General features: G+C 37.5%; 1 protein-coding gene across 2 annotated transcripts in view; it reads left to right on the top strand.

The window, feature by feature from the left end:
- The first annotated feature begins 5,481 nt into the window (after window positions 1-5,481).
- Window positions 5,482-22,589, top strand: part of RFTN2 (raftlin family member 2) — a 69,023-nt gene continuing 51,915 nt past the window's right edge. Inside the window, exons 1-2 of one of the 2 annotated variants that reach the window (XM_027588582.2) lie at window positions 5,482-5,520; window positions 6,723-6,869. In XM_027588582.2, the coding sequence (XP_027444383.1) occupies window positions 6,731-6,869 (139 nt within the window). In that variant the 5' untranslated portion in view covers window positions 5,482-5,520; window positions 6,723-6,730. Of the gene's footprint in view, window positions 5,521-6,209; window positions 6,870-22,589 lie in introns of those variants that run through there. The other variant, XM_027588581.1, reaches the window with a different exon arrangement.

Here is a 22,589-nt window from a genome sequence, read left to right as displayed (position 1 = left end):
GGCTCCTTGCTCAGCAGGGAGCCTGCTTCTCCCTCTGCCTGCCGCTCCCCCTGCTCATGCTCACTCACGCTCTCTCTCTCTCTGACAAATAAATAAATAAAATCTTTTAAAAATAAATAAAAGAAACCAGACACAAAAGACTGCATATTGCAGATTCCATTTATATGAAATATCCAGAATAGATAAATGCATAGAGATGGAAAGGATATTAGTGGTTGCCAGGAACTAGGGGAAAGTTGGAATGGAGAGTGAAAGCCTAAAAGATATGGGTTTTCCTCTTGGGGTGATGAAAGAAATCTGAAACTAGATAGTGATGATCATTATACAATATTGTGAATGTACTTAACGCCATTGAATTGTACACTTTAAAATGGTTAAAATGATAAATTTTAAGTATATTTTACCACAATACAATGCTATCTCACTGTGATCTTAGTTTGCAGTTACTGAAATAGAAGAAGCTAAGCATCTCTGTGTGTTTATTAACCATATATGTTTCTTTGCCTGTGAACTGCCTCTTTGTATTTTGTGTCTTTCTATCGACTTGTCTTTTTCTTTATTTTCAGAAGGTTCTTATATATTCTTGATGCTGTTCCTTTATTGGTTGATATTTTACAAATATCATATACTAAACTGTATATTGTCTTTTCACATTAAACTTCTTAATGAATAGAAGTTCTTAATTTTAATATAGTAGAATTTATCAAAATTTATCTTATGCTTGTCATTTTATGATTAATTGTGATTATTTTCTGATTTTATTTTGCTTTAAAAATACTTTTTAGTACTCTGATATTAGAATAAATATATATCCATATTTTCACATAAAAAATGTAAAGTTTGCTTTTGATGTTCAAATTCTTCATGTAAAATTAAAATTTTTTTAAAGATTTTATTTATTTATTTGAGAGAGAGAGAATGAGAGACAGAGAGCATGAGAGGGAAGAGGGTCAGAGGGAGAAGCAGACCCCCCGCTGAGCAGGGAGCCCGATGTGGGACTCGATCCCGGGACTCCAGGATCATGACCTGAGCCAAAGGCAGTCACTTAACCAACTGAGCCACCCAGGTGCCCTAAAATTGAAATTTTTATATGATACAAGGTGGGGATCCAATTTCATCCCCATATAGATGATAAATTGTCCCAGCTCCATTTCTCCACTGATCTGCCATGCCACTTCCATCATATATTATATTTCCACATATGCAGGCTTCTGTTTCTAGGCTCTTTGTTCTATTGTATTGGTTAATTGGTCTATGCCTTGCTAAAAACAGATTTAATTACTATAACTTTATAATAAATCTTAATATGTAGTCTTAATATCCCCTCCTTATTCTTCTTCAGAAGTAGGTTAGGGGCGTCTGGGTGGCTCAGTTAAACACCCGACTCTGGATATCGGCTCTGGTCATGATCTCAGGGTAGTGAGATTGAGCCCTGCATCCAGCTCCTTGCTAAGGTTCTCTCTCTCCCTCTCCCTGTGCTTTATAAATAAATAAATAAATAAATAAATAAATAAATAAATAAATAAATATCTTTTTAAAAACAAAAAAGAAGTATCTTAGACATTCTTGGTCTTTTTATCTTCCACATAAAATCAACTTGAGTGATTCCATGCAAAAAACCTTTTGGGGCTAAGATCACCATTGCATTAAATCTATAACTCAACAACAGGTGTCAAGGGCTAGGTAGAGAGATAATTACAGTAGTAAGTGTTCCTAAAAAGGACTATGTATATCACTCCATTTACCTGCCACTCCTTTAATGCTATTCAGTAAAGTTTTATAATTTTATACATACAAGTCTGGCTTATATTCAGGAGATTTATTCCTAGAAACCACATGGCTTATTGATCATGTAAATGGCATCATTTTCTGAAAATTATGGGAGTTTAATTGTTTGTTACTGGTATATTAAATTGATGAAACCGATGAAGGTTAAGCTATTCTGTTTGAAGAAAGAGTGGTATGGTAGACCCAGAGCCCTGCCTGCTTGACCTCCCTTCATGATCAAAGCCCCCTCTCTTCACCAAAACTGACACTCTTTGGAACCAGAGGGCTCTTCCATACATAGTTCAAAAACTTCTGATCTAGAAAAATAAACAGTTAAGAATATTCAATAAGGGGCACCTGAGTGGCTCAGTCAGCTAAGCGTCTGCCTTGGGCTCAGGTGATGATCTCAGGGTCCTGGAATTGAGCCCCACATCAGGCTCTCCGCTCAGCAATGAGTCTGCTTCTCCCTCTCCCTCTATGGTCTCTCTTACTGTCACTCTCTCTCAAATAAATAAAATCTTTTTTAAAAAGTAAAGATTTTATTTATTTATTTGACAGAGTATAAGCAGGGAGAGCAACAGGCAGAGGGAGAGGGAGAAGCAGGCTGCCCACTGAGCAAGGAGCCCCAACTCGGCGGGCCTGGATCCTAGGACCCTGGGATCATGATCTGAGCTGAAGGCAGACACTCAACCAACTGAGCCACCCAGGCACCCTTAAAAATTTTTTTTTGTAAAGAATAATATTGTGAACTATGGGACACTGAAAGATTATACAGCCATTAAAAATTTTTAAATATGTAATGTTGAGAAGCCAGACTGTAGAATGAAATAAAAAGTCAAAATAAAATCTTAGGCTACGCAACTATTAAGTATGCATGAGTGGCATTTCTAATCATTAAAGAAAGCCTTTTTTAAGTAAATAGTGCTTTCAATAAGTCATTAGTTACTTAGGAAATTTGACTGCATTATGAGACTAATAGTGCATTAGTTAAAACTCAGTGTTGGCCTGCTAGCTTGTGAATTCTAGAGAACATAAATTGGCTTTTTCATCTTTGTGTCCACGTGTGCCCTACATATATAGTTGGTGCTCCATAAAAACTAGTTGAATTATTGTTGAATTTATTTCTTGGGATCAGGGCCACATAAAACAGATTGGATTTAAAAGTTACTATTATGCAAAAACTTTGTAGGGAATAGATTGAATGATACATAACTATCTCTTAGAAGCTTTAAGACTTTAATGAACTTAAGTGATCCAGACTTGAGTAGTAACTATGAGAATAACTTGCTACCAGTTTTGGAGACTCTCTTGATAAGGTTCATTCATTCATTCAAGGACTAAGTGAGCCCATAATAGAATGCAAACAAGAACTGATAATATATCTTCATCATATCCAGCCACATACGAGCCTGCACTTGGGGAAACCCTATTTGCAATACAGAACTGAAAGCTGTCCCTGAAATCTAGAATTGTCAGCAAACATGTATAATTCCATACAGAAAAAATGACCAATGATAGAAAACATTTATTCCAAAAATGTATCCTAATTACTACAAGTACTCAAAGTATGACAAGCCTCAGGAAGCATGATTGGTAAAAAAATTATCTATGGAAACAAATGTGGTTGTGACAGTTGGATATCAGAGTAGGAGAAACTGACTTTAATCCATATTTTACCCTTTATATAACAATTGCCAGATGCATCAGAGTTAAGCAAGAAGTAAGGGTGGGATGAATAGGAGGAGCACAGATTTTTAGGACAGTGAAATTATTCTGTATGGTACTGTACATATATTTGTTATATATTTGTCAAAACCCATAGAATGGACAACACCAAGAGTGAATCATGATGTAAACTATGGACTCTGGGTGATAATGATGTGTCCAATAAAATTTTATTTTGTTGGATTTTGGAGAGAAAAATGGAAGTGATGGTTCAATTATGAACAAAAGGAACTGTAGTTTCTTTTACTAAAGACTTAAAAAAATATATTTAAGGACATAATGATGTATCATATTCATTCATTTGTTAAATCATCTGCCCTCAATTGGACTACAGCAATACTCTCCTGACTGGGTCTCCCTCCATTCTTGATCCATTAAAACCATTTTCCTCAAGGCAGCCATAGTGATTCATCAAAAATACAAAGTGATGTTACCTGCCTACTTCAAATTACTCCTTTGATTTTTCCATTTGATTATTTAGTTCTCCCTTGTTGCCTACAAATAAAGTCCAAATTCCCTTTGCATGGTATATAAGACCCATTACAACTTAGCTCTTCCCTCTCTTACAGCTCAGTCTTGTTTCAAATTTTATGTTCTAGCAATTTGCAACTGCTTCATGTTCTTCAAGTTCATGCCATACTATTCATGATTCTATGACATTGCTCAAGCTTTTCCCTTTCCCTGGCACATGCTCCGCACCTTTATCTATCTTATGCATATTCATCCTTTGAGACAGCTCAAATGTCATCCTCCAAACTGAGTTAGAGGCCCCCTCTTGGGTTTCTGTAGCATCCTATGCATACTTCTATCTCATCAGCTACCAAATCGTATTGAAATTATCTGTTTATAAGTCTGTCTTCTCCATTGAACCATGAGTTTTTTTAGGGCGGAAGCCATGGTTAGTCATCTTGTGTACCAGCCAGCATCTAGTTCAGTGCCTGGAATACAGCAGGCACTTAATAAATACAATGAGTACTTAATAAGTCATCTTCCAGGTACTGCAACAGGTACTAGTGAACTTCATATATTCAATTTCTGCCACCCAGGAGCTCACAGCCCACCATACAAAAGAGGACATGAGAAATGGCAGGCATGAAAGGACTGTGAATAGTCAAATGAGTCACACTGGGTGAGAGTCATCTGTCTTAGCCAAATTGAAATTGCTTACCATCAACCATGCTCATCCATGAGAATGAAGGACCATGGAATTTTCTTCTGTTAAAATCACTTCTGAGAAGTATACTATTTTTTTAAAGATTTTATTTATTTATTTATTTGAGAGAGAGAATGAGATAGAGAGAGGCATGAGAGGAGGGAGGGTCAGAGGGAGAAGCAGACTCCCCGCTGAGCAGGGAGCCGGATGTGGGACTCGATCCCGGGACTCCAGGATCATGACCTGAGCCGAAGGCAGTCGCTTAACCAACTGAGCCACCCAGGCGCCCGAGAAGTATACTATTTAAACACAAGTAGGCAGAAGGACAAGACAAGAGATCCTAGTGATCTACAAACTAATCCATCCTCCCCCTTTTTTTTTAAGATTTTATTTATTTATTAGAGAGAGAGAGGGGGGGAGAGGGAGAAGTAGGCTCCCTGTGTGGGGCTCGATCCCAGGACTCTGGGATCATGACCTGAACCAAAGGCAGATGCTTAACTGGCTGAGCCACCAAGGCACCCTTCCCACCGTCTTTTGAGAGTTTTCATATGTACTCTTCAATGTAATTGAGAAATCTTTACTGGCTTATGTTCTCTAGAATCTGAAATGTGATCAGGTTTATTTTGTAAATAATGGGAGTGGTGGCAGAATCACTTCCTCCCTATTATTATTCTCAACGCTGTTTTATAATGGAAGCATGTTAACAAATTTATTTTGTGCTATTAGCCAAGCATAGTGTTAAGATATGAGATAAGATTATCTCATTCAACCTTCATAACTAGCCCATGAAGTAAGTACTATTATTAACTCCATTTTGTAGGGAAGGAAATTGAAACTGGAAGAGGTCAAGTAACTTGCCCAAGATCACGTCTGTGGTAAGCATTAGAAGCATGATTTGAAGCCAGGCAGTCTGATTCCAGGACTCACAGTTGTGATGAGTGCACCATGCTACCTGAGCTGTAGATGGTAAAATGCAGTAAACACTCATTACAACTGGTCCATTATAAATTGTTCTTGACTTCAGGTAAATGGCAATTTATAACACTGAATGAATCAAGTTATCAGTTTTGTTGCCTTTTTTTTTTTTAAATTAAGGATACTTTGGGACCTGTAAAAGTGTTAATAGTTACTCTCATATGCTGCCTAATTGTGGAGTATTTTAAATTTTAAGGATGTTGAGGAAACTAATTATCCACATAACCGTCCTCCTTTGTAATTAAATAAAATATTATTATTAAAATATTGTAATATAAATTTTTTTATATTTGGCAGTTTTCATTAGTATATGATTTTTCCAGCGGAAAGAGTCTTCCTATGGAAAGAAATCCTCAAAAGCGCTACCTAAAGACTAAAGTGTTTGTTTAGGAAAAAAAAACAACTACTTTTCTCCTTTTGGACTCCAGAAACAGTTTCTCCTAAAGCTGACTTCCTTTCTGGAAATTATTTTTGTTTCCAACCATATTGAGAATCCATTTTTTTTTTCATTCCTTCTCTCTCTCTTATTCTTTCTCTTTCTCCCTCCCTTCCTCCCTCCTTTTGCTTTTCTGGTAATAGCAGAGAGGAAGGAGGGGGTGGGCACAGGAAAGAGGGAAAAGAGAAAACAGAAAAAGAATTGCATGCCGCTATGCCTGAATATATCCTTTACTTGTAGATAATTCCATCCGAGTTGCACTTTTGCCTTTTATTTCCGTTTTTGGACACCTCTTTTATCATCCAGCCAACTGGGACAGACAAAGCACTGTTGGTGCCCTGAGCGACAGAACTCTGGTAGGGGGCTGGCTGTAAATTGACGTGGCATGGAAATTCTCCGCTAAGTTGTAGCAGCTTGCATGTTTCTCCTAAGATCAAGCCCAGCCTCCCAGAACTGTAGCTTAATCATCATGGGTTCAACGACTTTACAGAAAAATGGATAGAAAAAGTCTTCAGCTCCTTTCTTTGGACTCAGATGTTTTCTTTTCGACTATCTATGGTTTAGCTGAAAAAATCAAAGCAGTTAAGTCTGTAACTTTCTTTTTGCAGCTTAAACAACAGAATTTGCTGCTCTCCCTCCCCTATCCTGCAATTTAATTCCTTACAGATTTTGCTATGGGGTGCGGACTTAGAAAGCTAGAAGACCCTGATGATAGCAGTCCTGGAAAAATATTTTCTACCCTGAAGAGACCGCAAGTGGAAACAAAGACAGAATTTGCTTACGAGTATGTATTGCTGGATTTTACTTTACAAGGTAATTTTTGCTTCTATTTTATTTGTTAAATGAAATCTTTCAAAGAGAAGGCACTAGTTTTTTTTTTAAGTGTTGCTTGTGAATTTTTAAACTATTCTTCACAATCAGATTGTATAAATCTAACAATAATGCTTTGTTTCTTAATTATATTTCAAAAGATTTTTGTTTTGTTTGCTTCATTTTTTGTAATATGGCTCATATGCACTTTGTAAAATTAGAAAAACTGCTTGGAATTATTTCTTTCATTTTTAAATCAAATGCTTATTTGTAGGATATATTAAAATGTTTGATTTCCCAGCCAAATAGCTATAGCGTTAATGACAGTTTGGGTCTTGAAAAAGATCTGGAAGTCACAAGAAGGTAGCATGTAGGATATATGATTTACATCGTGCGGCAGAATATTTGCTAAGATAATTCTGAGGTTTCCAACTATGTAAAATTTTGTGATTGTGCTAGTCACTTTATATTTTTGGCCAAGCTAAACTTGAAGTTTGAAAATACAGTAAAAAAAAAAAAAAAAAAGATAGTCTTCTGTAAGACACTTCCTTTGCTTGGTGCCCCGTCCCTAACAGAGAAACTCCCTGTTCCAGAAAGTTGGAAACACAAATAAACAAGCCCAGATGGCAGCCCTGCGGAAGGAACAGAGGCAGCTCAAACTCACAAATACTTTGCCTCACTTCTTTTGGAAACCTTAGAGTATACAACTGCATGGATAAAACTGAGCTTTTAAAAAGCAGAAAAATATCTTTAATTATGGGGTACTGAAAATGAAATTTAGAATGTCTTGCTTGCTGTTAGAATTTCCAGATATCAGTATTTTAAGCTCTTATTACAAAGTTACACTTTTCATTCTAATAAGGTACACATTTTATCAGTTAATAGAAAGTTTATACTAAATAAATTATCATGTTGGATATTAATTTCTTTTCAACTTAAACACAAATTCTCCATTTTTTGGTTTGTTCTGTGAACAGGGCATCTCTGTGCTAGAAACAAGAGCAGCCCATTTTTCTTTGTCAAAAATTGAGCTAGCCAGCAAGCAAACTCCCTTCCAGGGACATACACAAAATCTGTACATATACTTTCAACGTATTCACATTTCTACTTTTATTTAAGGCTAAGGCTACCAAAGGAAAAAATGTCAATATTCTTAATTTTATTTTTAATTATGAAAGTTAAAAGTGGATTAAAATAATAGTGATAATCAGAGAACTAACCAATCATGTGAATTTTTTCTATACTTTTTCAAAAACCATCATTTGAGAAATATTTGTGATGTGGTGCCATGTTTTCTCCATTCATTGTTCTTATCAATTATTTTTAGGACAAGTTTCTGTAAATCCATAGGACACAAACACTTTTCTTAAACTTAAAACCTTGTCTACTCATAAACTTCAGGCCAGAGCCATTTTGATCTGCGCTTTTTAAGAATTGCTGCACAATCCACCATAGGATCATAGGGCTTAAAGTAACTTGACATTTTCTTTCTGATTTATTTCCTTTTAACCATCTTAACAATCTCAAACGAATATGTATAAATGCAGTCATGCTTGAATTAGAAACATCTACAGCTTTCTTCAGAAGTCATTTTGGTTTTGTTATATTATCAGAAGCCCTTCTCTCTGTGAAAGGAATATAATCGCTACCTCCACTCTAGGTGTTTGGAGGAGGTACTAGTGTTACACTATGAAGTGTTAAGTATGAGCACGGATAACAAATGTTAGCACAGAAAGCAGGCACATACTTTAAAGTTGCATCTGGTTCCTATTTGGTTGAGGCGCCTAGTCTCCTGGTGCCCCTTTCTGTCCAATTCTTCCACATTTTTTTGTTGTGTTTTGTTTTGTTTTTGTCTTTGCCTTTGCCTCAGAAGCCAAAACTCTGTATTCTCCCAACTGCACAAACCACCTTTCTTTATTCTGTTCTCTGACTTCCACCTGCCACTCCAGTGTATAGAGGAATGAGTCGGGGGGGGTTGGGGAGTAGGGTAGAACATGCCAGCCTTCTATCTAGCACTGGCAATTCTGTCCTGGGACTGCTCTAAGTACTGAATAGTGGCACCTCCTGCAACCTTTCAGGAAACAGAATGGTCTGGTGACAGCTGTGTGTGCTCATGATCAGCCTGTCTCTTACCTTGTTTTCCTCCGTTTTTTTTTCAAACAGAGGACATGAGACAGAGAGTAAAGTCTCACTGGGGCAAGAGGAGGAGGCCCTTTGAAATTTCCAGTGCCCTGAGTTAGGATGGCTAATTACCATGAACAATTTATTTATTTTCCATTCAGTTCCATTCTCTATTTCTCTCCCTCTCTCTCCCTCTCTCTCCCACTCTCTCTCTTTCTCTCTCTCTCTCTCTCTCTCTCTCTCTCTCTCTCTGCTTCCCCACACTTTTTTTGCAGGGGTGGGCAGGGGGACTTTGAGCCATTATTTACATCTCCGTGGGAGAAATAATAGCATAGTCATCAAGCACATAAGACTCTGGAATCAGAGTTCCTGGATTCTGAATCTAGGCTCTTTCACTCTCTAACTGTGGCAGGTTTATAAATGTTGCTATATCTCAGTTTCCCCTTCTGAAAAAGAAGGGTTCTGATGTTGCCTACATAATAGAGTTGTTTTTAGGATTAAAGAGGATAATACAAGATAATCCACTTAATAAAAGTTAACCATTATTATCCATCCTGGCCTTATGCCAGATCTACCAACTGCACTAGTGAGATTTTGGTACAATTTTTGTGATAAGTTTTCTGGATTATTGTATAGGAATCTATGAATGTGTATTTATGAGAGTGTGTGAGTGTATACATGAGCGTGTTACAGAATTTCTTAATGAATAGTTAAATTAACTCTGCAAATGATCCAAAAGTGTTAGTTTCATCCTTAAAGCCCAGAAAAGAATTTGAATAACAATAGCCTTAAAGATTTTTAAAGCACATACAGCTTTAAGATTAAAAGAGTTTTTACAATACTAAAAACCCAACAGAAGGACAGATGGTAGCTTTGAATTTCTAGTAAAATTATGTAAAATATATTAAATAAAATTTTGCTGGCCTCTAACTTGCTTCCTTATTATTAAAACAAGAAACTCTCAGTGTTTTTTTATCACCCTGTTAACAGCAATCAATACATATGACATATGTATTCTGTAAAAGATGCTGATAAGTACTGGAAATACAAAGAGGAATAAGACAGTTTCTGCCCTCAAGTATTTTATATTCTAAATCGTCAAACTGGACAAGATCATGAACTCCTCAAGGTCAGGAACTATATCTTATCCATCTTTGTATTCCCTGTGTCTAGCACAGTGCTTGGCACATGAACAATGGCCAATAAGTTTTGTTGAATTAATGAATAAAAAATTACAATACAAGATACAAGAGGTGTCAGAAAAAGGAAAAATCAGTTTTGAATAGGATCAGTTGGAACTGGAACTAGGACTTTAACTGACCCTGAAGAACAAATAGGCCTTATTAGTCAGAAAAAGATTAAGAGGTTGAGGTATATTCAAGGACTACTGACTAGAGCAGTGAGCTACAGGAGGTTCTGTTGGAGAGAGGGAGAAAATGAGGTTGGAAATAAATGGAGTATGAAATGCTGTGACCTGGCTAAGGAAGGATTCCTTGATTCTACGGGAATTAAGTAGCTGTAAAGGCTTTTGAATGAGTAGTCAATAGGTACAGAGAAGTATTTTTAGAAGATTGATGTAAGATTGAGTGGGAAGAGATGGAAGTGAGGACATTTATTTAGAAGGCCTCTTGTAGTGGTCAAGGCTACAAGTGGACATTAGGATATGCATGGGGGGCAGCGAAAGGATGGAATGCAAGGGGCAAATATAACAGACATTATGAAGAAGGAACTTATAGCTTGTAGCTGGCTGGATATGAAGGGACAGAAAGAATGCGGAATCCAGGATGACTTCCTGCTTCTGAGTAAGTGTTATAACTGAGCCTGAGTAACTGTGGAAATAATGATGCCTTTTACAGTAGGAAGGGCATCCCAAAGAGAATCAATGTGTGGTGAAAAAGCAGTTCCATCACAGGCATGTTGCGTTCAAGGTGACAGTGGACATCTTACGGATACAGAAGGGACTGCTTCTATAAGAGATTCTTACAAATACATAGCTGGAGATGGTGATTTCCAGGAGGAATTGAAATAGGTAAAGTCTTAAAGAGAAGGAATGTGGGAAAAGCATAAGCATCTTGGGCTGAGTTGGCAGGCATATTTAGCTGTATTGAGGACAATTCCACAAAAATGACAGAGAATGAAGATAGTCAGGACTGTATAGCACCAGAGAACACAAGGAAAGGGAAGGCTTCAAAAAGCAAGAAGTGGTCAGTAATCTTAAATGGTAGAGAACTTTTTTTTAATATTTTTTTAATTTTTTTTAAAGATTTTATTTATTTATTTGAGAGAGAGAATGAGATAGAGAGAGAGCATGAGAGGGGAGAGGGTCAGAGGGAGAAGCAGACTCCCCGCTGAGCAGGGAGCCCGATGCGGGACTCGATTCCGGGACTCCAGGATCATGACCTGAGCCGAAGGCAGTCGCTTAACCAACTGAGCCACCCAGGCGCCCAAATGGTAGAGAACTTTTAAGAATGAAGATGCAGCCCTGAAGAGACTGCATTAAAGAATCAACAAGCCGTGAATAATGGATCAGCAATGAGGGAAGGAAGAGGTTGGGAGGAGGGTCCATCTAAATTTTCTGTATCTGTCTGAGTCTAATAATTTCATGAACATTTTCTCAAACAGTCAAGTGACTGAATTTACTCAGGCATCAGTGTAATCCCTGTTGTAGTGCCTAGCCCAAATTCCTACCAGGTGATAAAACCTATACGGGGAGTTCCATTATGTTTGAAATGGTGAGATATTTGGTTTAGGAGAATAATAAAACCTCACAAATCCAGACTATTGTGGAAGAGAAGGAGCCCAATCTGAACTGGGAGAGAAGAGAATCTTTGATCATAGCGTACAGTTGATCCACTTAAATACTGATGTTGAGAGAAAATACATATACATTTATATTGACAATGTAATTTATATTTTCTATCTTACATATACTTCTTATATCTGGGTGGACATTTACTCATCCACTGAACTAGTATTTATTGAGTACCTACTGAGCTAAGAGCTAGGATGCAAATATAAATAAAGCCTAGTGCCTGCTCTTTATGAACCTGCACCCTAGTTGAGCATTCTACTGAGGGACATTCAGTTACAATGTGTACGTTATATACTATGACACAGGCTATGCTAGAAGTGTGAGGGTTATAGAAGTAGAAAAAAGAGGACCTCTACCTGATTGGTGGGATCCAGAAAGATTCCTTAAAAGAAGGATCACCTCAATCTGAGATGTAAAGAATGGGTGGGACTTAGATAAAAGTTTGTATCCAGAATAGAGAAAATACAACTGCAAGTTGATAAGGAAAAAACAAACAACCCAATAGAAAAATGCACAAGGAATTTGGACAGACACTTCACAAAATAGTTAATCTAACTGGTCAATGGACATATGAACCTGTGTTCAACCTTATTAATAACCAGGAAAATGCATGTTAAAACCACAGTGAGATACCACTATAAATCATCCAAAATGGCTAAAATTTTAAAAGACTGCTAATACCACATTAGTAAACTGGTACAACCATTTTGGGGAAAAAAATGCTTTAGCATTATCTGGTTAGCTGAAGATATACCCGATATAAATGTGTGCACGTGTGTACCATGAGGCACATACAAGAATGTTCAGAGAAGTGTTATTTATGATAACCCAAAAGTATGAACAACACAGAAATCCAAGAACAAGAGATTAGAAAAATAAATTGTGGTATACTCACACAATGGAACACTATACTGCAAAAGTCAGCAAACTCTTTCTGTAAGGGGCCAAATAGTAAATATTTCAGTCTTTGCAAGCCATGTGGTCTCCATCACAATTACTCAGCTCTGCCATTGTAGTACCAACACTTTGCCAACCTTGACTGTACTGCAATGAAAATGGGTAAACTAAAACTACACAAGCTACACGAGACAAATCTCGCAGGCATAGTGTTGAGTGAAAGAGGACAGACACTGGAGGCCCCTGGCTGGCTCAGTCAACAGTGTGTGTGATTCTTGATCTCGGGGTTGTGAGTTCAAGCCCCATGCTGGGTGTAGAGATTACTTAAAAAAAATAAAAATAAAAAAATCTTAAAAAAAAAAAGGCAGACACGGAAGTATATGCCATATGGTTCCATTTATATAGAACAAAAAATAGGCAAAACTGAACTATAGTGTTTAAGGCTGCATTCTTGGATGGTAGACTAAAAAGAAGAGAAAGGAAATGATGACCATAAAATTCAAGATAGTACAGAATGGGAGAGGGAGATTGTGATTGGAAAGGACAAAATGGGAAGCTTCTGGAGTGCCCACCGTGTTCTGATTTTTGAATGGATGGTGGTTACCCAAGTGTTGTCAGTGTTAATGTTTTGTTTTGTTTTTTGTATGTTAGTTACATTTCTACCCCTACCCAAAAATCTTCAAAAGATTAAAAAAAAAAAAGGCTAAGTAGGAAGTATGGGTAAGGCAAACAGGGCTGAAAGACAAGATATACAGACTCAGAAACGAAAGGAAATTTCATGGTCTGTCCAGGAACCACAAATAAAACAGAATGGATGGAGAGTAGCACAGGAAGGAGGCAGCAGTGAAACACAAGGCTGTAGGAGTCTGAAATGGTCATAATTTGATCTTTCATATATCTGCATATAATAATGAACCATGTAGTTCAATAGAGTTTTAGCATATTTAAAACTACAGTTACATTACTTCAATTAAATATACTAAAGAGTGACTATAAAAATGGCAGCTTTCATTGGAAATATAAAAGATTACATAATTTGCAGGGTGCCTGGGTGGCTCAGTCGTTAAGCGTCTGCCTTCAGTTCAGGTCATGATCCCAGGGTGCTGGGATCGAGCCCCGCATTGGGCTCCTGTTCAGCGGAAAGCCTGCTTCTCCCTCCCCTAGTCCTCCTGCTTGTGTTCTCTCTCTCACTGTCTCTCTCTCTGTCAAATAAATAAAATCTTTAAAAAAAAAAAAAGATTATGTAATTTGGATATTGTTCATATAGCAGTTCATATTGCTAAATAATTTTAAGCATTTTATTAAAGATTTTATTTATTTATTCATAAGAGACAGTGACAGAGAGAGAAGCAGTGGGAGAAGCAGGCTCCCTGCTGAGCAGGGAGCCCAATGCGGAACTCGATCCCAAGACCCTGGGATCATGACCCGAGATGAAGGCAGACGCTTAACCATCTGAGCCACCCAGGTGCCCAATTTTAAGCATTTTGATAAGCAGAGTAAACCAAATATTCCTCTTAATATCCATACATTAGGTTGCTTAACAATTTATTATAGTCCAAAAGCTTTAGCCTAGCTCATGTCTGAATTTTCACAAATTCTTAACATGACCCAAATCAATGAAGTTTTACTTTCTTGTAGGCACTAAAGTGTATGGCTGTGGAGTCATCTTGTCTGGTTTAATCACAGCCTCACCACTAACTAGCAATTTGGGCAAGTTACCAAATCTCTCTTTTCCTGAGTTTCCTCATCTGAGAATAATGATAGTATCTACCTTATGGAGTTTTGTAAGGGTTAATTAAGATTAGGCATATAAAGCATTTCACATAGTGCCTGGCACAAAATAGGGACTCAGTATATGTTACCTATTATTTTTTACTATAACTGCTAAATATATATGGAGATTGACAGTCTATTCCCTTTTGAAAATATGGTGAAATTACTTGCCAGTGTTTATACATTGCATGTTTATCTGAGGAAACAATGTTTTATAAATATTTCAAAAACACATAGCAATCTTCAGAAGTAAATTGGTGGAAAGAACATATATATGTCTTGGACAGTTTTCATAGAGTTACATCATCAGAGCAAAGCTTTTGACATTGAGCAAGTTCTTAGCTTTATACTGGAAGGTGAATCTATTTCTAAACTTTGATCTTTGTCTATGAAGCTTTTAAGAAAATGAGCATAAAAAAGTGTATTGACATTTTCTTTTAGAAACTATGAAGATAAATGATAGAATGTTGCTTGACCTTCGGTATTTTTCAATTTTAATCATAAAAATCTACTTTGCATTTGTACAGTTTTCAAAGCAATGACAAAATGCTTTTTTTCATCAGTAATTCACAATAGTCTTGTAAAGTATAATAAAGCATTTACAAATCATGTAGTGTCAATTTAAAAGTAACCAACCACACCCAATAATGCTGTGAACAGCACCATTTGTTCCTTCTTCCAAAGAGCTGAGCAAGGACTGATGGTGGCTGGGGAGCTAGGAGGAGGAAGATGGATGGCTTGCAGCTGCTGTTAACCGCCTATGCTTTCAAATTCTAGCCAAAACAATTACCACCTCCCTCTGAATTTCCTGGTTTCAAAAGTAATAGAGCCAAGGGGCACCTGGCTGGCTCAGTCAGTAGAGCATGTGACTCTTGATCTCAGGATTGTGAGTTCGAGCCCCATGTTGGGTGTAGAGATTACTTAAAAATTAAATCTTTAAAAAAATAAACAACAAAAAAGCAATTGAGCCTCTGATATTACTGCCTTAGTATAAGGACATCAAAGCAAAGGAGGACATCAAATCAAAGGCTTGGCCTCAAGCACCAAGCCTGTTGTGGAGAGGTAATTACTCACTCTGGGCAACACTGATGAAAATTCTTCACTCTGTGTGCACAACTCTCCCCTTCCTCACGTCTCTCAGCTGAATCAGGCTTCTAGTCTCTTTTCAGCACAGTTTAAAACATTAGTAAGAATCGAGGGAATTACATAAAGGGAAGTTCTCATAAAAATTCCTGGATTTATTTTTCCTCTTTTTGCTCCTGGGTTTACTTTTCTTGAATGATGCTGGCATGTTTAAAGCAAGTCCCAATGTTGGATAAGAAGGACGATTTGTTACAAGAGTGAACCCTAGCCCATCTATCATCATCCTTCTCTTCTTCCCACTAATGAAGAATTGGATCACTTTTTCTGTATCCTAGGATGCTGAACACTGTCTAACGTGATCTAGGTGGCCTGGCCTGGACCTGAGCAGGCTCTGGTCAGCAGAGTCCCTGGTGTGACCCATAGCAGAAGTTGCAAACCAAGGAGATAATGGGCCATAAGCAGCCTTCAGACAGGTCTCACTTGATGTGTACAGTATTAAAATATTTGAATTAACTGTCACTTTTTAAAATTGGCAAATATTACATAAGAATCTGGATTTGGGAGTCTTCTTAAAAATTAGAAGATCCTAATAACAACTGGGCCCACATGCTTATATGGCAGCCCTGAGCCGTAGCTACTGCCCTTTTTGGACGAGGTTCTAAGTCTTTTCGAGGTCCCACAGCCTCCTCCAAAACAGGTCCTTTCTTCATTTTATCAGCCTGGTGCCTTCAGGCATTTGAGTCTGGGGCTCAACATAGTAGGTCAGTGAGTTAGGAAGCCCTGATCTGGAGTGTGAGCTTAGGGGTGCCTAATCCACAGTGTGAGTTGGGACATGAGATCTAGAGCATGCATTAGGGCCTCTGCTCTAGAGTGTGAGTTAGGAACCTCTAGAATTCTACAGGTTGGGAGCCAGACCATGTTTTTGGAATAAATCCAAATCCCTACAATGATCTTTCTGGAGATTTTTTAAATCAACAATGACTTATCTCTGAAGACAACTTCATCTGAAGCTCTCTTTCCTGAACTGGACCACCAACAGACAGGCACACCCCTGGTGTCTGAGTGTTTACTTTGTGCCAAACACTGGGCTCATGTTTTACAGTTACTATTGAACAACTATTTACTATTGAACAATTCTGTGAGGTACTACAATTATTTATCCTTGTCTCAGAGAGGCAAAGTAACTTGTTTCAGATCTGGTAAATGGCATAATCATGATTTGAACCTAGGTGATTTGCTTCAAGAGTCTAATGCTCTTAGTAAAATACTGCATTGCGTCTCTTTCCAGAGGAGAGGACCTTATTTATTTAAAAAAGCAGGCAACAGTTATATAGCATATACTGCATGCCAGATACCTTCTAGGAACAAATATTAATTTATTTAATCCTTCTGACAATCCTATAGGGTAGATCCTATTCTTATTCTCACTTTGCTGATAAGGAAACTGGGGAACATGGGTACAAAGTACCTTGCCAGGCTAGTAAGTTGCAGAGCTGGAATTGGCACCCAGGTTCTACAGTCTGTTTTTTAAACTGATGCTCCACAAGTACCCTGGAGCTCTGTTAATTGAATATGTTAAACCTAATTTTTTTCATTTGTTGGTCCTTTAATAAGTATTTTTAAGCACTTGCCATAATTGTCATGTCTATGCTGAGTGCCACTTATCAAAAGACACAGACCTCCAGATAGAAGAACATATACACTTGAGGTGGTTGAATAATGAATGTAAGGAACTGAGCCCAAACAAACATGATCTTTACATAAACTTATGTTAAGATATATTTGTATAATTTTTTTCCCTCTCTAAATTTTCTAGATTTCTCTGTAATTCCTCCCAAAAACCGCTGTGTGTGTTTGTGTGTGTGTGTGTATGTGTGTGTGTTTAGTGCATTAACATTTCTTTTGCTTTGAGACTCAAGAAAATAACCTTACTTTAGTGAGAGTGCAAGAGGGTGTGGAGTTAACCTGGAAGGCTGGATTTATTCCATTGACATCACCAGAGAATGAGATGTTCCTTAGAAATACATTCTCCACTTGAACAAGAACCCCCTTAAGGACCAGTGTTATTCTGTTATAGCTATCTTCTTAAGAGGTGATTGTTTTTAACATGTTACATAACTCTGCCTTTGAAAACCATATTCTGAAACAAGAGAATGGAGGGAATGCATTCATTATCATTATCAATTTGGGACAATGAAGTGTAGAAAGCCCATTAAGTGACCCTAAACTGTAAAGTTTTTATAGTTCTTTTATCTAGTTTTATAATTCATTTTATTACCTCTGATGTCATCTATCTCCCTTGCTACTACTGTTGTGTCCCTGCTCCTTCTTAGCGGGTCTCTGAGCCTCGACCAAATCACTTGGCATTGAACATGAGATACTTTCAAGTTGTACACACAGGCAGAGAATTAAATAACATTGAGTCTCATAGACAGAAAGTTGTGCCCTTTTCAATTCTTTTTAAGCCTTCCAATCAGTTTGGAGTTAATATATCTTTAAAACCTCTCTAACAGCTAATTTTCCTTTTCAACAAAAAGAACAGAGCTGTGGCTCAGAATCTTTGGTAGATAGCATTATCTGGCTAGAATCTAACAAGTGTTTTCATTGTATTCATTTGTATGACAGCTTTCTACTTACGGTAAGTGATTCTGCTTTTATGGTCATATGAGAAATATAGATTCCTATTGAAATAAATGGAAGTTTAAAATGAAAATTAAGAGGCACCTGGGTGACTCAGTCAGTTGAGCGTCCAACTCTTGATCTCAGCTCAGGTCTTGATCTCAGGGTCGTGGGTTCAGGCCCCACATTGGGCTCCAACTTTAAAAAACAGAAAAGAAAAGAAAATTAAAAGAGGAAATTTAAGAATATGGAAATATAGATGGTACTCAGATATGATAAAAATTGTGAAAGTGTGCTCAATGACTTAAGTTTGGGATACACCACCCCAGTCCAATACACACTTGGTAGTAAAGGGAGCTGAGGGTGGCTCCATGCCTCTCATGAAAAAGTGGATGATCTTTGTGAGAACTTTTTGAGAACCATACATATATTTAAAGAACTGAGCATGTCAGAGTCCTACTATTCTTCCCTGCCACCTGCAGTTTGGGTGAATACTCTCTATGTACCTGTCTCCTCCACTGTTCAGTCTGTGTCATACCAGCTAGCTTCTTCTATGGGACAGCCCTTCACATATATCCAGATGGTATCCTGTTCCTCCTTTATTTGACACATAGTTGCAGAACACCTGTAAGGGTCTTCAGACCCCTCACTCTCCTGAACACATTGTTTTTAACATACTCCAGCTTGAAACTGCCTCTAATTTGGCCCTTAAATTGAACATAATCCACTTATTAACTCAACAAATATTAACTGAGCATCAAAGTGGTAGGCACTGTTCTAGGTATAAAGAAATAGTGGTGAACAAAATGTGAATATCCCCCTGCCTTCATAGAGCTTTCATTTTGGTGAGGGAGGCAGATATTAAATAAGATAACGGGGTGAGGGGCACCTGGGTGTCTCAGTCAGTTGGGCCTCCAACTCTTGATTTAGGCTCAGGTCATGATCTCATGGGTCAAGGTATCAAGTCCCTGTTTGGGCTCCACACTCAGCGGGGAGTCTGCTTGAAGATTCTCTCCCTATTCCCCTTCCTCCACTCGCATGGGCGTGTGTGCACAGGTATGCACTCTCTCTCTTTCTCTCTCAAATAATTAAGTCTTTAAAAGAAGATAACCAGGGTGAATACACTAGTATATTCTGATTATTATTTAGCTGGTGATAAATGTGTAAGGGAAGGAAAATAAACAGGAAGTATTCCAATGTTGCTATACTTAGCACAGAATTCAGTACTCAACACAGAGTTCAGTGAGCCACCTTCCTATGGAGGCAATTTTCTTTCAGATGACCATGATCACATTGGATTAACTGCTAACTTATAATTAATCTGTGGTCAGCTAAAGTCTCTAGGGCTTCCTTTTTCCCCCACCAAACATGAACATGTATTTAATCAGATTTTTCTCATTCTGTAGTTTTGAACTATGAAAAGAACTAAGAATTTATCCCTTTTCAAAATTTTTTTTTGGAACATTTATACCACCAAACCAAGAGTTCTTCAATCCTCATTTTCTTAGCCAATGTATTTGCAAACCACTTCTTTGCTATATAATTATCATTTTTCATTGACTCCAAAACACTGTTGATTGTAAAATACACCATTACTTTATGTACTAAGAGAAGAAAAGAATGTATGAATTGAACCTATGACTTACTACTGTCTCACTTAGTAATTTAATTTTACCAATAGTAAAAGCTCCATTAGACATTTTTAAACATTAATTATATTCCTTCTATATCTCTCCTACATGCATAAAAAAGGAAAAATAAGTGCAATAAAGATATCCCTAAAGCATCTTTACACTCAAGCCCCAATTCTTGTAAATCACTTTCAAACTCAGAGCCATGTGTCCCCTTATTTCCACATTATTTTTCCTCTGGGCTGTCAGGAGTATTGGAAATGCCACATTTCTGGGGCGCCTGGGTGGCTCAGTCGTTAAGCGTCTGCCTTCAGCTCAGGTCATGATCCCACAGTCGTGGGATCGGGCCCCACATCAGGCTCCCTGCTCCGCGGGAAGCCTGCTTCTCCCTCTCCCACTCCCCCTGCTTGTGTTCCCTCTCTCGCTGTGTCTCTCTCTGTCAAATAAATAAATAAAGTCTTAAAAAAAAAAAAAAAAAGGAAATGCCACATTCCTTAAAAGAGTGCTGGGCTTTTCTCTGAAGTACCTGATACCCATTCTGCAAGTTTGAGACTGAGGCTCCTTGATATTGCCAGAGGTTACCAATGGCAAGTTTTCAGGCAACAACCAGGGAACTAGGACTCATAGTGTAGTTCAAGTGATCCTTAAATAGTTTGTTGAGTGAAACCTCAAGCACTCTGTCTAGGCATGCCATAGGGAAAAACAACCCAACTTCACACAGGTAGTGATACCCACTATAATTATCACCTGGCCAACAGTAGTGGTTAAAATGCCAGGAGAGATTTCCAAGCCAAGGCACATCCTTTATTCTTGTACTGAATTTTATAATTTATGAAGACACACTTTTATAAAATGAAATGCTCATCTCTGCTCATATATTTTTAAGTTATCAGCTATAATCTACATATTTCTGTGTTTCACTTTTGTCAGATAAATAGTATTTTTCATAAACTTTAAAATTTCTTATACTTTCATGAATTTTTAAGTTTTCATTTTACAGTCTACCTTGCCAAGGTCATCATGTAAAACCAATGGAAGAGCATCAAAGTTTATTTTTCTGTCATCATTTTGAGGGAGAAGTCATAGCATACCTTTTCAAACCAGTAAACTAGTGCCATTGTACTTTAAAAAATATATATATTTAACATAAATGTAAGACCTAAACTATAAAACTCCTAGAAAAAAACATAGGGGAGAACCTTCATGACATTGGATTTGGCCAAGATTTTTCAGATATGATACCAAAAGCAGAGGCAACAAAAGCAAAAATAGATAATGGGACTATATCAAACTTAAAAACCTCTGTACATCAAAGGACACAATCAACAGAATGGAAAGTCAACCTATGAAATGGGAGCAAATACTATATCCAGAATATATTAAAGAACTCCTACAACTTAACAACAAAAATAACCCAATTTAAAAATAGGCAAAGGGCTTGAATAGGCGTTTCCCCAAAAATGATACACAAATGACCAATGAGCACATGATGTCCAACATCACTAATCATTGGGGAAATGCAAATCAAAACCACAATGAAATATCACCTCATACCTATTAAGATGACTACTATTTTAAAAAAGGTACAAAAAACAAGTGTTGGCAAGGATGTAGAGAAATTGGAACACTTGTACTCTGTTAATGGGAATGTAAAATGATGCAGCTACTATAGAAAACAATATGACCATTCCTCAAATAATTAAAATTAGAATTACTATATAATCCATCAATCACACTTGTGGGTATATATCTGAAAGAACTGAAAGCAGGATCTCATACAGATATTAGCACATCCCCATTCATAGCAGCAGTATTCACAATAGCCAAGTAGAATCAACTCAACTGTCCACTGATGGATGAATGGAGAAACAAAATGTGGTATATACATACAATGGAATCTTATTCAGTCCTAAAAAGAAAGGAAATCTTGTCATGTGCTACAACATGGATGAACATTACGTGAAATCAGCCCGTCACAAAAAGACAAAATAAGTTGACCCACGAACAACATGGGTTTGAACTACACAGGTCCACTTACATGCAGATTTTTTGTAAATACAGTACAGTACTGTAAATGTATTTCTCTTCCTTATGATTTTCTTCATAACATTTTCTTTTCCCTAGCTCACTTTATTGTAAGAATACAGTATATAATACAACATACAAAATATGTGTTAATCAACTATTTATGTGGCTTCCAATTGACAGTAGGCTACAAGTAGTTTTTAGGGGGTCAAAAGTTATATGCAGATTTTGTCTGCATGGGGGCTGATGCCCCAACCCCCACGCTGTTCAAGGGTCAATTGTAATGTATGGTTCTACTTGTATAAAGTATCTAAGTTCGGGCGCCTGGGTGGCTCAGTTGGTTAAGCGACTGCCTTCGGCTCAGGTCATGATCCTGGAGTCCTGGATCGAGTCCCACATCGGGCTCCCTGCTCAGCAGGGAGTCTGCTTCTCCCTCTGACCCTCTTCCCTCTCATGCTCTCTATCTCTCATTCTCTCTCTCTCAAATAAATAAATAAATAAATATTTAAAAAAAAATAAATAAAGTATCTAAGTTCATCAAATTCAGAAGCAGAAAGTAGATTTCATTTATTTTTTTAATTCTTTTTTTCTTTTTTTTTAAGATTTTTTTTATTTATCTGACAGAGAGAGAGAGCAAGAGAGGGAACACAAGAAGGGGGAGTGGGAGAGGGAGAAGCAGGCTTCCTGCTGAGCAGGGAGCCCGATGCGGGGCTCAATCCCAGGACCCTGGAATCATGACCTGAGCCGAAGGCAGTCACTTAA

This window comes from Zalophus californianus, chromosome 3 (genome assembly GCF_009762305.2).
Source record: "Zalophus californianus isolate mZalCal1 chromosome 3, mZalCal1.pri.v2, whole genome shotgun sequence".
Lineage (NCBI taxonomy): Eukaryota > Metazoa > Chordata > Mammalia > Carnivora > Otariidae > Zalophus > Zalophus californianus.
The sequence above is the reverse complement of the archived record's forward strand: the minus strand, read 5'-3'. Positions and strand labels throughout refer to the sequence as shown.